Consider the following 15,069-nt stretch of genomic DNA (forward strand, 5'->3'; position numbering starts at 1 on the left):
TCACCACACCTATTTGCTTCAAAATCAGGTTACAAACAAAACAACTGAAGCAAGCAGAACAAGCAAAGCAGTTAACAATGTAATTAAATATTTATATAATCCATGATCTTAATATCTAAGACTTGTTTTTCAGAATTTCATTAAATTCTCTCCAGCCTACCTTCATGTGCTGTCTCTATTAAGGGAATCAACATGCAAGTGTTTCTCTTACTGAGTGAGATCTAATACTTGAGATCTACTGTGATACTCAGCCAGACTACTACATTGTCAGAGATCTTGCGTTCCTAAAACATTATGGCAGTATGAAAAATCCATAGCCACTGGAGAGGAGGAAGAACCTATGCTATACAGGAGCATGGAGCAGGACTGGAAGATAGAAATCCCTTTTGAACATGAGGTGGAGAATAAAAGGTGAGATAAGCTGTTTAAGAAGTCCTTACCACACTGTACACATGCAGCAGCAAAACCATTCTACTAGGTCTGCTTCATATTTGTAGGAAAAGCTTCAGCCTTAACTGCACTAATGAAAGGTATCTCATAAATACAAGTTTATTTTGCATTCACCATAGCTCACAGTACTCTATAGAGAGCTGTTTAGGGTCAAAACAGAACCAGTAACTGCAGAATGTGCATAGCTACATCTAACTGCAATAGTATAGTTGCAGATACTCAGTATGCACACAGCATTTGGGCTTATGTACAGGGAAAGAACCCAAGTCATTAACAAAACACCAATTGGTATATGCCAGCCAAAGCTTTATTCCAGCTTCTTCCATTGCTATATAACAGTACCAAATGCAAGACTTCAACCCAAAACAACTATGTTCCCCTACAGAGAAAAAACTCCCCCCTCCAAAAAAAAAAAAAAGATACCCTCAACTTTTCTTAGGACCCCCCCCCACACACACACATGTAACAATGCAACTTTTCAAAAAGCAAGCATCAGAAAGCAGTATTGTGCAACACAGTAGTCTATACAGCAATTCACAAGAAACCTTTTTTCAAGAACCACCCACCAACAGCTAGGTACAAGTTAGTGCAGGCACACATTCAGTAAGGAATGCCAGTCAAGAGGCAAATTCTTTTTTAAGTAAAGAAAGTACAGCTATAAGAAGCCAAGCTGACAATAACAGTCTATGAACAAGCACTACTCCTTCACAGGGAAGTATGGTAGTGCCAGGCAGTTGCTTGGTTAGGTAGAAGAAACACCCACTGCTTTGCTTGTATTCTTGTTTCCATGAAAACATGTTTTCATGGGAATGTTTGCGCACACAGGTACTTGTTCAGCTTCATGTGGTGAACATGTCACTTGGTTTCAGGAATGTTGGAGGACATGAGGATCTTCAGCTAAATCTGAACTGCAGCCAGTTTGCTTTTCTGCAGGGAATAAAACCAGATTAGACCCATCAAGATGTTTCTATAAACACGTATAAATGCATTAATATCTAAAGTCATCGCTCTACAAGGCTTCAGACTAGATGTCATCAATATATTGGACTGCACTAAAAGATTACAGTTACACAAAGTTATCACGTAAGGATAAGACATTTCAAGCAACGGAACCGCCCAGGAAGATGAAGCAAGCAGTGGTCCCAGATTTCGGTTATGAGTTCAAGCCACTCTATCCCTCAGTGGGCTTAGCGCAGGCCACTGCGGAGTTTTTGCATCCTGTGGATCAGGTACCTTCTACTCAAACTGCCTTTCCAGGCCGTGGCCCACATGTCCAGCAAGACCCAATTCTGTGCCACGTGGTTGCGTGACCTTAGCTCATGTTTTCTGCACTGTTGCTGAGAGGGTGCATACACTAATACTGTGCTTTGCTCTGTATTCAAGAACACAGGCAGCGGGCAAATTTGGACAATAACAATTAGCAACCAAAAAGGGAAAAGAAACCCCAGTAAAATGAAGTGGTAGAAACTGTGTAAGTATTATGAAAACCAGAAACAGCAAGATCAAGAATAATCCTGCATTTGAGTGATGCGATCGAGGAAGGATTCATAGATTCATCAGTTTAACATTTTAATCAAGTTCTTTTAACTACTTTTTTGCCCAGCAGGTTAACTAGATGTCTGTTGCAGGCTTCATTATTTGTTACCCATAAACCAGTCAGCTTTCAGTACAATTGTACTGAAATACAATTACCAATTCAATCGTTGAAAACACAAATGCTATCTCTACTTAAGCTTAGTTCAGTCTCCATCAGGCAACCACTGGTCAAACACAGGAACAAGTTGCCCAGAGAGGTTCTGGAGCCTCCATCCTTGGACAGATTCCAGACCTGAAAGGAAGCAACCTGAGCTAGCTGACCCTGCTTTGAGCACCTCCAAAGGTCTCTTAAAACCAGAACTGCTCTGATTCCACAGATTATAGAAATAGTATATAATCAGAAAGAAACTGTACTATTTTCTTTAGTACACAGGTGTTTGCCAGTAACACTTCAAAATTTTGAAGTAACAATAAAAATGTACATGCACTATTCACAAACTACCCTTACAACCACCACGATGGTATTATTATGGGTTTAGATTCATAGACCAAGATCTGTTAAGGGATGGGGGCATTCAAATCCCAAACTACAATGCTTAGTAGAGTCTGCCTAGCAGTCGCTCACCTTGCCTCAGAAATGTGAGCAAGAGTAGCATGCTGATGGCCAATGCTCAAAACCCTATCAAAATCTGTAACTTAGGTGTACCACCCCAGCTTGTCTAAGAGGTTCAATCCACTAGGCTGAATAAATAAGTACAAAATTGATTTCTAATCAAGACAAGAGTAGCAGCTTTCATTGCATGTATTCACCATTAAACTGACAGTATGCAAGCTAATGCTACTAAGAAAATTACAACAACAGTATCAGTGTAAATACATAAGCTCAAAAAAAAGTGTTTCAACTGTATTTTCTAAAATAAAGCATTTTCTAGAATATTAGAAAGCACTCAAACACCAAGTACACAACTTCTTTGGGAGGCTTAAGGTAGTCTTACCTTGAAGTAAGGACTCTTCTGGTAAGGACTGCAAGTTTTCTGTTGCAGGGGTTATTGCCTAAACAAAAGGGGATGATGTTAGGAAGCTGGCACTATTGCCAAGATAGCTATTGAGGTGCTTCCTTTAATACTAGAGTAACTTTTTACATCAGCACTACTGGTCTCTTATTTACCACTGTTTTTCCCCTTTATAACTCACTATAGAAGTCTTCTGACCACTTTTTGCTTTGATGCAAAAACTGCATGTAAAGAATGAACTGGAAATTCATTCTGTTATCGTCAGTAGCATGGCTGATGACCTGAGTTTTGGGTTCCAGATGTGAGTTTTTCAGTGGTACTTCATGAAGAACACTGGTGAAAACCTTACTATCATTTCCTAATTACTTCATAATAGGAGTATTTTTCATCATTTACCAGTTAGTTACATGCTCCACTAGCATGATCTGTCAAAAGCCACATCAGCACTATTCTACAGTTCTTGATTAACAGTAGTCTTCAAGTAACATTTCTTCCTTGAAGCTGTTTTCAGTAATCTATTCCCAGGCTGAATTCAGAGTCCTCAGCCCAAAGGGCTGACAGTTTATATAAATCAATTTATGTAAACTATTTATATGATACCAGTTATATAATAGATTTATACAAATTTCTATAGTCTCCATAGAGACCTATCAGAGAAGGAAGGACAATATGATGTCTTAAAGAAAAATACTGTGCTTCTAGTGGTTGGCACAAATGCACAGATTCACATTAATGCTACTTTGCCTTTCTAGTCTCATGGTGACACAGGAAGAATCACAACTAAACTCAGAGCACCCTTTCTAAAAATCGGTACTGTCCTGCCCAGCCCACTACCACACCGCCATACCTCAGATGATCTGCAAGCCCAGTCAGGAATACCGTTCCAGACATTCTCGGGATCCACAATCTCCTCCTTGCCACTGGAGAGATTCAAGACCTGTACAGACAGAGCCAAATCGTAACACAGCAGCGGATCCTGAGAATACACTCAGCAAATACGACACAGTAATAGGAAAACACAGTTGAGAACTCCCTGCCTTTGGGAAGGCTTTCAGTCTGGATCTTGCAAGGAAGAGTGAGTTAACCTCTAATAAAGCTGAATATCACTACTGAATCTGCCGAAGGCTCTCCTGGGCTTCTAATCCACATATGGTGAGAAAGGAAGGCTGGAAAACACCTACTAGACCAGAACTGGTAGGAAACTGATGAATAGAGGTATCACTACCTGCCTGACTGACAGTCATCTGCATACAGCTGATGTTAGCTTTAGATACGTAAAGAATCTACTAGCAAAAGAGCTGCCTTCCATGATCTCAGGCATTCAATCTTCCAAAAAGTTACTTTTATGAAATGATCTTTTGGATTTTCAATCTTAAATTACAACTTAACAGCCCTTTTATGTAAGTATGATGTCTGTGCATATGTGTACATACACACACACTCCCCCCAACCTGGAGGCAGACTTCTCATTTATCCCATAGCTTAAGCAGCAGTAGAACAAGACAACCCATTAGATCACAATCGACTGTTAAAGTTAACTCCCACCAACCACTAATTCAATACACATTTCACTCAAGTAGGAATAGTTGTGTATTCATTATTAATTACAGGATAATTTAAGTTTCTTTCCAAGTTTCTACCCTTCTGACACTAATTCCTCAAAATATCAGTAAAATAATGCCAAGTTTCATGACCATTTTAATGGTAACACAGCACCATAGCAGAACATTAACTTGCAGGCCAGACAGAACCACATGCATATGAGTACATATCTCAGACTGGAGCCAGATCCTCCGGTCTTCGCAGTCAATGCAGTGGAATAAGATGTGAAGGTAATATCAAGTGTTGACATATAGCATCCACTTGGTTTGAGACACTGCTGTTTCTATGTAGTCTGTAAGTCCAGAATCAGCCTTTGTAATACTAATTCTTAAATTCTGTAATAGACTTCTATAAAATACTCAAAGTTTGGAGGAAGACCAAAGAAGGACCAGATCTTAAGAATGCAGAAAGAGTATTCAAACCATACTTACCCTGGTACCTTTTTCAGATACCTCCAAAATGCGAGCCTCGCACCATTTTAGAGAGGTCCACACCACACATTTGGAACCAACGGCAAAGCCCTTCAGATTACAAGTATACTCATTGTGTTCTACAAAAATGATGACGTATCAATGAAGGAGGAAGAAAAAAAAAAAAAAGACAAAACACAAAAACAACCTCTCCAAAAAACTCAATGCCTCACAGCCCTCCTCCCATGCCCCCCTCCAAAGTACCCGTACTTAATAAGTATTTGAAAGTTAAAAATCTGTCATTGTGAACTGTCTTGAAAATGTATTTCATGTTCAGAAATAGGCTTCCAATCATAAAATCATTAACTCCTCATAGTAAGATCAGCTGCTGTTAGACTGTCACGTTATCCATGAGATGATACACTTAGTCTGATGTCCATAACCCATCAAAGCATACTCATGTCAACACTGACATAGTAACTTATTAGGGAATACAGATTAGGTTTCTACAAGAAAGGTATTCTCATGTTTGAATGTGCACAACATTTTGATTATTTAACTCCTTAAAATCAGATACTTTACCTGTGCTGCAGTCAGACAAGTTCTCATTTTGCTTTTTTTCTACTCTTTCATCCCCAGGCTTACACTCTGAAGACTGCACACGTGTATTTCCACATTCTTTAAACGACTCAGTCAAGTCTTGTTTCATCCATTCTTCCACGTAACAGTCGTCTGTCTTCTTCTGCCACTGCTTACGTTTCTCAGCTTTACCGTCACATGATTTTACAGTGCAAACAGGCCTCTGATTCATAAACTCTTTTGTAAGAAATGAAAATCTACTTCCACTATTTGCAGAACTTTGCAGTACAGTGTGTTCCAACCCTAGTGAGTCCTCCTCCCCATCTTCCTGAGATGGCTGCACACTGGGCAGCACCAGTTCCAGAAGCTGCTCAATTTCAGCACCTAGCATTGACAGCATGTCATGGGTCTTCAGGTCCAGTTGTTTCTCAGGTCTACCACCAGATGAAGACAGCCTTAGGGAAGGAGGCTCTACTTCCATCCAATCTTCTTGTATGGCTTCTGCTTTATGAACTCCAGACAAATTCAATTCCAGTTTCCTTGCTTTCTCTCCCAATGAAAGCTGAACATCAGACGGAATCAGCTCTACTGTTTTCTGTTCATCACTAACTGAAGGCACCAAGTTCACTCTCTCATTAAGCGACGGTAAGATTTCAAGAAATTTCAGAGTTGCCAACTCCCCCATCTCCTCACTCACTACTGGCAGCTCAAACGATTCCCGTTCCAACGCTTTCTCTCTTACTTCACTGCCCGAAGCTGTCTGCATGTCAAGTGACTCTGTTTCCAGAGCTTCTTTTGTTTCTTCACCAAAGGAGGTCTGCACTGGAAGTGCCTCTAGCTCCAGTATGAACCCTTTTAGATCATCATATGAAGACTGCATTTGTAATTGATCCAGTTCTACTAACAACCCCATTTCATCACTCAAAGATGACTGTACCTGCAGCACTGGCAATCTTTGCAGTTCTTTTTGTTTGTTTCCTAGGAAAAGACTGGCTGCTGAAGCACTGCCTGTCAGTTCTGCTTTCAGCTCAGCATCCTCTCGAAACGGTACTTCAGATAACTCTTGTTCTGCAGCTTTCACTTCACTCCCCAAAATATGAAGACTGCAGCTTCTTGTTGGTTCTAGTAATACATTGTTATCACTCTCTCCTTCAGACAGAGGTATCTCTTTATCAAAGTTGCTATGATACTCAGCCGTTTCATATCCATCATCAGCCTTCCCAGACATATACGCAACAGCTCCCAATGACACATTTGCTTCTACAGTACTTGAACACCCAGAAGTTACACCCAGGAAAGGTTCAGAACAAAGTAAAGCACTTTCACTTTCTTCTTGAGCTAATCCACAAACAGCAGTAGTTTCTCTTTTGAGACAAAGACCAATATCATTGTTTGAACATCTGTTTTCCTTTAAGGGGTTCTCAAAGTTTGAGAAAGCATTGTCACCGGCTCCTTTATTAGCCTTCCAAAAAGACTTCATCTCTTCATTAATACTCTTGCCAGAAGCTTCCAGCTTGACAACAGACAGAGGGACTTCAGAAGCTTTATCTTCCTGAGTTTCTACTACTTCAGCTTCTAATAAGAGGTCTTTGGTCATATCATAAAACTTCTCTTTTGCTTCACTAAGCCATGAGCCCTCTGAGGAACTGAAACCTGACAGACAGCAAGCAAATGCTTGATTAGGTATTTTGAGCAATTCAGATGGAATTTGTCTGACCATCTCCAAGCTAACAGCTTCCTCACTTCCATAATCCACATGTCTAACAACTACATTGTCACTTTTTATGCTGCTGACTTCAGCTCTGTAGAACCTTCCATCTTGGCTATATTTTGCTAGACAAGTATCACCGCTTTTAATACAAGAACTGCAATTGTTCAAAGAGTTTAGTCCAAGGTTTTCAGCCTCCTCTATTTTTTCCTCTATGTAGTTCATGTCTTCTGTATCAGCACTGTGACTCCAAAAATATTCCGGACCATTTACCACTGTGACATAAATTTTTACAGTCTGGCCTGCCTCTGGAAACTTCCAGATAAATGATTTACAATCACTTACACTGGAAATTTTATTTTGTGCCTGAGGAGGCAAAGGCTCACACACAGTTCCCATGTCACTGTTCTCTCTATCAAATATTTCTGTTGAACAAGATCTTTCCCGACTTGCAAGATTTTCATCAACTAAATCCACTGTTATTATACCTTGATGGTCACTGAGAATAACTTCCCATTTATCGTCAACCTTCTCTACAAATTCACACATTAGCAGAACTTCACTTGTTCTCTTGGTGAAGTAAAGCACTGCTTTCTCTGCCCAGTCTGTATTTTTTTTGCATTTAAGTCCACCTAGGAAGCAGTGAATGCTTATTGCTGGAATAGTTGACAAGTCTTCAGGGAGTCTGTGCGCTTGATCAACATTAATTACTGAAGTATTACCATAATCAATATATTGTATACTTATCAAATAGTCAGAAGTCTTCTCTCTTACTACAGCTCGATACCACAGGCCATCTTCTGAATAAATAGCACTGATTAAGTCTCCTGCTTGGAAGAGTTGTCCACAAGGGTTCTTTGCTTGTGTCCTATTGTTTAAGCTTTCTGAAATGCTGTTAAGCTGAGCCTCGTCACTTTCTAGTTGAACATAAAAATCCAACGGATCATTTACATGAGACACATACACTAACACTTTAAGAGCTGGCACTATCTTCTCTTGCAGTAGATCAGATACATTTTTAGGCATTATACACCTGCCTTCACCATCAGATTTAATACCTGGCTGTGCATCCATCTGGATGGAGAGCAGAGACTTCTCCCCTGCTTTGTTTAACAAAAAAGCATCCTTCTTACTGCTAAGCATTTCATCAGATTCTAGTAATCCAGCTGCCAGATCTCCCTTTGTAGCAGGATGGAAAAGATTTACACCGTCTTTGAAGTACCTTTTGCTACTCCCCCCTCCTCCCTGGGCTTCAGATCTGCATTTTTTTCTTTCAAGAGGCCTACCTGTATTTAAAGGGGACTCTGCAGTCCCATTCCTCTCACTCACATCTGTATTTCTGGAGCACAAAGTTTCATTTTCTACATGCCTACGCAATCCTGTATTGTTTTTTAAGCTTAACTCCTCCTTCAGTTTTGCATTAATTTGAGTATTACCATCAAACAACTCAATCAACAGTTTACCATTAGATTCCTTTGCTACTACTATCGCTTTTAATTGCCTTTCTAGTACAGCTTGCTTAAACCATGTTGTAGCTTCTTTGGAAACATTAGACATATCAGATAAGGAACACTTTATGGCCTGCATTGGCAAAAGCAAAATATCACAAGCATCACTGGGTAAAGGAAGTAGATGGTCTTTCTCTACTGTCTCTGTGTTCCCAAAATCCACAAAGAAGACTTCTGTATTAGGTTTTGTTTTCAAAATTACTCCCCTGTACCACTGATTATCAGTATACTTCGCTAGACACAAGGTCCCAGACTTCTGCAGGGTTTCTAAGCTGGTTATTGTTTCACTTAGGCGACTGATGTTATCAGTAAGCTGTGCTAAGACACCTCCACATCTTTCAAGTTGGCAGTAAAATGTCCACGGATCCTCGACGTGCGTAATATAAATGTCTTCCTCACTCCCAATTTTGATACCGTGCATAGAATAATAGTAAGAAAGCAGCTGAACCGAGGATACCAGAGGCTTGTGAGGAGATGAAGGTCTGGCCACACTTCTCTCAGTCAGAAACTGGCAAGCACTGTGAAAAGGTGTTGTTAAATCTACAATGTTAAATAGCTCCTTATTGTTTATCGAAGCCAAGGCAAATATTGTACACTGCAGTTCAAAGTGAGATGAGGAAGTATCGACAAACTCCTGAAAAGCCTGAATCGCTTCTTCATCCCAAACAAAAGGATCCTGACCATTTGGTTGGATTAAGTTGTAAAGGCTGCACCTGAAAGCCTGAGCCTCTAACCTAAGAAAGCGTTCATCAGTTGAGCGGAGGTTTGTTAGAGATACCAGCTCTCTGTTGCCATAGTCAACAAATACGACCTCTACTTTTTCTGCAAAAGGAACTTCACCAATAATTAAAGCCCTGTACCATTTTTCATCCTCTGAATACTGGGCTAAACATACAGAATGTGGCCAAGCATGTGGGTGGAATGAGTTTTTACAATACTCCTGAATTTCAGCCATTAATACCTTAAAGTCATGGCAATTTCTACTTAACTGACACCAAAAATAACTGGGATTTTCAACATATGACACAACAACATTAACTGTACTTCCCACTTCTAATTGACCTCCATAAGAGGAACTTGGCTTCATTTCTACATAATTCTGTCTCAAAGAGATGGGCAGGTTTTCCTTGCCTTCATACTTCTGAGCAGGAAGAGATTCACTACTTTTAGACTTGTGAATGGCTGCAACAGGGCTCTCTCTGACCACCACAGCTGCATAAGGATTAAGTGCTCTATCACTTCTTTTCAGATCAGATTCCTCTCTGATCCTCTTCTCTGCATTTATTTGCTTTTCCTCCCCAGCACATGCTGGGGAAGAGGCCTGGCTCACAGCCTTAGATGATTTCTGGAGAGTCTTGGATATTTCACACCTCTGGTATTCAGCATACCCTCCCTGGGCCATAAGTTTACTTACACTTTTCTCTCTTAATTGGGACTGGTCAAAAATGTCAACCATGTATTTGTCACCCTGCACACTCAAAAAATGAACCTTTAGTTCCTTGTTCAGTACAATCTCCCTGAAGGCAGACAGAGATGCTTCACTCCAACTCCCATTCAGAGCAAAGACACCAGCCAAACAACACTTCAGAGCTAAAGCAGGTAGTTCCCTGAACCGAGGGAGCAGCTCCTTTACCGCACACTGATCTACCACTTCCGTACTGCCTCTGTCCACCAGGTGTATTTCTACCCCACTGTCCAGCACCCTTGTGATCACCGCTCGATAAAAGGCACCCTCTTTCCCACTGGCACAACAAAGGGATCCAGGCTGTAAGTCACACCCAGCACCATCCAGCTTCGTGGCATGGGAGTAAAAATTCCACATGTTCTGCCTCAGCTGCCTGAAGATCCGGTGATGCTCACGGAGCTGCAGCCAGAACTCTGATGGGTCTCGGAGGTGAGAGACCTGCGCGTCGTGGAACGCACCCATCTTCAGACGCATGCCAACTATAGGAGCAGAGGCCAAATCTCTGTGCGTTAAAGCAACAGGAGGTGCTCCTGGTGGCAATTCCAGTTCATCAGCTGTGGATTCTTCTACTTCCAGCTGCTCCTGAGCCTCAGTTTGGCTGACCTGCGTACAGCTGCCCACCAGGCAGCAAGCCTGCACCCCAAAAAGATGGTTCAAGTTGATGCCGTTTTCTCCATACAGGCTCACATAATAGAGATGCTCAAAGGAGTTAAAGGCTTCAATGCGAGCACTCATTCGTTTACCTAGCACCAACGCTTTCAGCTCATCAGTCTGCAATGGGGACCAGCCACAACCCCCATCCCAGATACCCTGAAGAGCACATGGATAAGTCACCACAGGCACACGAAAACACTCAACAGGCAAATGGTGCAGGTTAGCTCTGTTCACAGTCTCTTTCCTGCCATAGTCCACAAAGATCACCAGAGCCACTTGCTGGTCCTGCTCCCCAGCCAGAAGCTCCAGCAGGACTGCACGGTACCACTGGCCATCTATGCCACGGGCAGCACACGGTGAGCCCACTTTGGGTAATAAATCCTGCTCCCACCGGTCATAGGTGTGGCGCATGATATCAGAAAGGCAACAGATCTCCTCGGACAGGCTCTGCAGCTGGCAGTAGATGTGGTGTGGGTCAGAGACATGGGTCACTAGGACAGGCTCTGTCACACCCAACTGAAGCTGTGGGTAGAAGTAACCCAAGGCAGGTGACACAGGCTGATACGAGAGCAACACATGGAGAAGCTGTGGCACTGCAGAAGTTATAAGGGAACATGCTGGAGGCTGCAGCTTGAGCTGGTTCCTTAAGTGGCCAGAAGTTAGGCAGTGCCTGAGCACCTGGGAGAAACAACTGGGAGCGACCTGCCTGGCCAGGCCCAGGCGATGCATCTGGGCTGCAAGCTGGGGCAGCTCAAGCACTATGAGCTGCGGCGTCATCACCTCCTGCACCAGGCCAGACACCTCCTTGCCGTGCAGGTAGCTAAGGAACTCCATAGCTTCCACTGTCCAGGCGGAGACTGGTGCATTCTGAGAGGCTGCTACCCTGGGGCCTCCAGAGGGCACGACATCAGCCACAACACAGCCCAGCACCTCCGGGGGCAGGCGGAAAAGCTCCTCGCAGCCCCGTGCCAGGTAATAAGCAGACGTGACCACCACGCAGCCCTCATCGAGCAGGAACACACGGTAGTCCTGGCCGCGGCGACTCACCACACAGCAGCGGTACCAGAGCCCAACCACCTCTACCAGGCCCAGGTCTCCAGCACACAGCTCAGGCCCACCGACCACCAGCCTGCCGGGACCCGGGGGGGTCACCAAGCGCGGCCCCACCGATGCCTGGATCTCCCGGCGGAGGCGGATGTAGTCAGCGCTGTGCTGACCCAGCAGTCCCCACAGCCGCACGACAGGCACCTCGGGGCGCAGGCCCACTGCGCAGACCCGCAGGGCCACGGCGGCACCAGGGCTGAGAGCCCCCGGCCTGGAGCCCATGGTCGGCCTCCACCTTCACCGCCCGCACGAGGACAAATGGCCGCCCCGGCCCGGCCTCATAGGGCACGCGCCGCCCACGTGACCCGCGGGGAACGGCTACGGGGCTGCCCCGGGTGGTCGAGTCCATTTTGATCCCCGCCGGGGGGGGGGCGGCGGGAGGGAAGGGGGAACAGGAGAGGCGGAACGGGCTGATCCATCGGGCCGCTCTTGCTAAACGGAGAGTGCTCGGAGGCGCCGCAGGGAGGGGAGTTATCGCCGGGGCACGCAGGAGCCGCAGGGCTCAGCCCGCAGCCCGCTGGAGCTGCCCTCGCCCAGGGTGGAGCGCTCCACGCCGGCAGTGTGGTAGCGGCACGGCCGGGAGGAGGGGTGAGGGGCGGGCCCTCCGAGCCCGCTTAGCCTCCATTGGCCAGAGCGGGCGCCCGGGGCGGGGCATGCGCGCAGGGCTTGGCGGCTATTGGCCAGCGTGGGACGGCGGTGTGAGGGTGGGGCGCGGCGCTCGGGGCGGCAGCGGCGGGCCGTGAGGGGCCGTGAGGGGCCGTGAGGGGCCGTGAGGGCCCGGCCGGGTGCGAGGCTGCTCCGCCGCCGGCAGCCGGGGCCGGGCGCGGAGCGGGGGCGGCCCCTGCCCGACGGCTCCCCCCGGCCTCGCCGCCGCCAACCTCGCAGAGGGGCCTGGGGGGCGGGCAGGGCTGCCCCTCCACCGGCAGCGAGGCGCTGCCGCCGGCCTGCCTCGGGCTTCTTCAGCGCCTGCGGTGGAGGCGGCCCCCCGCCTGCCACCAGCCCGTCTGCACCCTGCCTCTGAGGCTGCCCGAGGCACGGGACACCCGCCTCCGCCAAGTCCTGCCTGGCTCAGCCATATGCAGTGCGGGGAGGGCGATGCCGGACTGAGGGGCAGCAGCATCTGGGGCTGTCCTGCCTGTGGATGGGGCAGCTGCGGGCAAGCACCATCTCTCGGGGCCTCGGCTAGCGGCAAAGGTGGGTGCTGTGTTTGGTGGCCCCCTCCAGATGGCCTGGACTGTCACATTGCTCTGTTTCGTCTGTTGAGCTCTGCAAACGTGTGATTTCTCCCTGGTTTCGCCCCCCTTTTTCCAGGCAGACCTTTAGCTGCCTTCCAGCCTTTAAGGACAATGGTCAGAAGTGGAGGTGCGAGGAAGAGAAAGGCCCAGGACTTCAGCGAGCCTTTCTTAGGCCACAGGAGAGTCCAGCCAAGGAATTTCACTGCCATCCTCAGGCTAATTCTTGGCTTCTGAAACTGAAGCTGACCCTGCAGTCCCTGCAGAGGGACCTGGACAGGCTGGACCGATGGGCTGAGGCCAACTGTATGAGGTTTAACAAGGCCAAGTGCCGGGTCCTGCACTTTGGGCACAACAACCCCATGCAATGCTACAGGCTTGGGGAAGAGTGGCTGGAAAGCTGCCTGGCCGAAAAGGACCTGGGGGTGCTGGTCGACAGCCAGCTGAACATGAGCCAGCAGTGTGCCCAGGTGGCCAAGAAGGCCAACAGCATCCTGGCTTGTATCAGGAATGGTGTGGCCAGCAGGAGCAGGGAGGTGATTGTGCCCCTGTACTCGGCGCTGGTGAGGCCGCACCTGGAATACTGTGTCCAGTTTTGGGCCCCTCAATAGAAGAAAGACATTGAGGTGCTGGAGCGTGTTCAGAGAAGGGCAACAAGGCTGGTGAAGGGTCTGGAGCACAGGCCTTATGAGGAGCGGCTGAGGGAACTGGGGTTGTTTAGCCTGGAGAAGAGGAGGCTGAGGGGAGACCGTATTGCTCTCTACAACTACCTGAAAGGAGGTTGTAGTGAGGTGGGTGTTGGTCTCTTCTCCCAAGTAGTTAGCGATAGGACGAGAGGAAATGGGCTCAAGCTGCGCCAGGGGAGGTTTAAGTTGGATATTAGGAAAAATTTCTTCACGGAAAGGGTAGTCAAGCATTGGAACAGGCTGCCCAGAGAGGTGGTGGAGTCCCCATCCCTGGAAGTGTTCAAAAAACGGGTAGATGTGGCACTTTGGGACATGGTTTAGTCTAGTCTACCCTTGATTGGCTTAGAGTAGACTTGGTAGTGTAGGTTAATGGTTGGACTGGATGATCTTAAAGGTCTTTTCCAACCTAAACGATTCTATGATTCTATGGTAAGTAAATAAATATGGCCAAATGCTTCACAGGGTAGAAACTTTGCTTGAAAAATTTGGAATTACAAAGCACTCCAAAGTAATGTGGAAAGTGGCAAGTTTTCCTATTCAAAACATTTATTTATTTTTAAATACAAAATACTAGGGATCAGCACTGTTACAAATCTCTTTAGTGTTTCACGCTCAAATAAAAAGAGCTTTATTAAGCATTAAACCAGTTTTTCACTACAAGAGTTTTAATACTACTTTTTTTAACTCAATAGATCAGGTACTTCTGCATATCCATCATCAGGGTTATCTGAGTAACAGGGTTGCAGGCAGGACCATGCAGGGTGTAACTGAAGAAGCAGCTTTGACTGCTGGTTTGTAATTGCTGGTGATGGTGTGCAAGAAGGAGAGAACTCAGATTAGTTTCTCAGGCTGACAACTAGAAAAATAACAGTATTTCTGACCAAAAACTTCTGACCCCCTGATAATGGTGAGATGAATGTTTTCCAGGCTTGAATCACACACCCAAATGCATGCAGCCACAACAGATCTATAATACAATCAAAATATACAAGTGCAAGCCAAGAAGACACCCAAACTACATTTAATCAGAAATTGGCACACTGTAGATACTAGTTGCAGAGACTAGCCTAAAAGAAATCCTGAGAGATTTCTCAGAGAAATCTCCTCAGAGAACGAAGTATT

General features: G+C 45.7%; 1 protein-coding gene across 1 annotated transcript; it reads right to left on the reverse strand.

Moving 5' to 3' along the window:
- Positions 1-1,274: 1,274 nt before the first annotated feature.
- Positions 1,275-12,251, reverse strand: TDRD6 (tudor domain containing 6). Its single transcript, XM_075707168.1, has 5 exons — positions 5,594-12,251; positions 5,033-5,151; positions 3,847-3,936; positions 2,982-3,039; positions 1,275-1,377 (listed from the first exon to the last, which is right to left on the reverse strand). The coding sequence occupies exons 1-5, from the start codon at positions 12,249-12,251 to the stop codon at positions 1,316-1,318; spliced, it is 6,987 nt and encodes a 2,328-aa protein (XP_075563283.1). The 3' UTR covers positions 1,275-1,315.
- Between the last annotated feature and the right edge of the window lie 2,818 nt (positions 12,252-15,069).

This window comes from Pelecanus crispus, chromosome 3 (genome assembly GCF_030463565.1).
Source record: "Pelecanus crispus isolate bPelCri1 chromosome 3, bPelCri1.pri, whole genome shotgun sequence".
NCBI lineage: Eukaryota > Metazoa > Chordata > Aves > Pelecaniformes > Pelecanidae > Pelecanus > Pelecanus crispus.

Excerpts from the sequence above, each read along its gene's own strand:
- TDRD6 (XM_075707168.1), bottom strand. The coding sequence starts at position 12,251 with ATGGGCTCCAGGCCGGGGGCTCTCAGCCCTGGTGCCGCCGTGGCCCTG. Across the intron at positions 3,040-3,846 it reads GGGCTTGCAGATCATCTGAG|GCAATAACCCCTGCAACAGA; the intron begins GTATGGCGGTGT and ends CCTTTTGTTTAG. Across the intron at positions 1,378-2,981 it reads AGAAGAGTCCTTACTTCAAG|AAAAGCAAACTGGCTGCAGT; the intron begins GTAAGACTACCT and ends TATTCCCTGCAG.